Here is a 758-nt window from a genome sequence, read left to right as displayed (position 1 = left end):
CATTTACAGCCAAACACCGACCAAACTCTTCAGCACCACCTCCAAGAACAATCTCATAAGACTGTTCCAGCGCCTCTTGAATCAGTTTACGTTTCCTAGACAAACTCTCTCTCCCTCTGTTGATCACAGTGTCATGATCCAGCGAGAGCAGCTGCTGAAACAGCGAACTGTTCTGATTGAAATTGTATTCGATCCCTAAGTCTATGATCCCACTGTTGAACGCTTTGCTCTCCGGTAAGTTCCACTTCCAGATATCCGCATCTTCAATGTACTCGAAAACACGTCTCATTCTCTTGAACTCATCCATCTCTCTGCAGTTTCCTCGAGACTCTTCCTTCAGCTTCTGAGTAAAATAGTCAAACGCAATGGTGGCTCCGCTTCTCCCTATATCCAAAACTTTGGTAACGTTCTTGCAAGTGGAAGAGACATCGCCCAAGCTCTCAATAGCGGTTTTGTGGTGGTCGAGGATGACTACGTTGTTGACTTTGGGAGAGACTTGTTGGACAAAACCGGGAGGTCCTGTGAAATCGAGAAGATAGAGATGGCTGATGTCTTGGAGAGGAAGCTTGCTGATTGTGATTGGAGAGTAGACTGTGTTTGGGAAGAAGAGGGAAGGGATTGAGTTCGCTGAGAAGTAGAGATGAGCTGCCAAGGCGGCGAAGACACCGTCGTGGCAAGGGTAATGGTAGAGAACCGCCACCTTCTTCTGCACCATCTTCACTCCGAGATTCATTCCTGAAAAACCAAATAAAACAGAA

The 758-nt window shown here is 46.7% G+C and overlaps 1 protein-coding gene across 1 annotated transcript; it reads right to left on the bottom strand.

Annotated features, from left to right (window-relative positions):
- Positions 1 to 4: 4 nt before the first annotated feature.
- LOC106322096 lies at positions 5 to 748 on the bottom strand (the record flags this gene model as incomplete). The annotated part of the gene is made up of 1 exon (XM_013760270.1): positions 5 to 748. A coding segment is annotated over exon 1 (729 nt), but the record flags the coding sequence as incomplete, so codon positions are not given.
- Positions 749 to 758: the final 10 nt, after the last annotated feature.

The sequence above is a fragment of the Brassica oleracea genome, unplaced genomic scaffold (genome assembly GCF_000695525.1).
Source record: "Brassica oleracea var. oleracea cultivar TO1000 unplaced genomic scaffold, BOL UnpScaffold06469, whole genome shotgun sequence".
In the NCBI taxonomy this organism is placed as follows: domain Eukaryota; kingdom Viridiplantae; phylum Streptophyta; class Magnoliopsida; order Brassicales; family Brassicaceae; genus Brassica; species Brassica oleracea.
The sequence above is the reverse complement of the archived record's forward strand: the minus strand, read 5'-3'. Positions and strand labels throughout refer to the sequence as shown.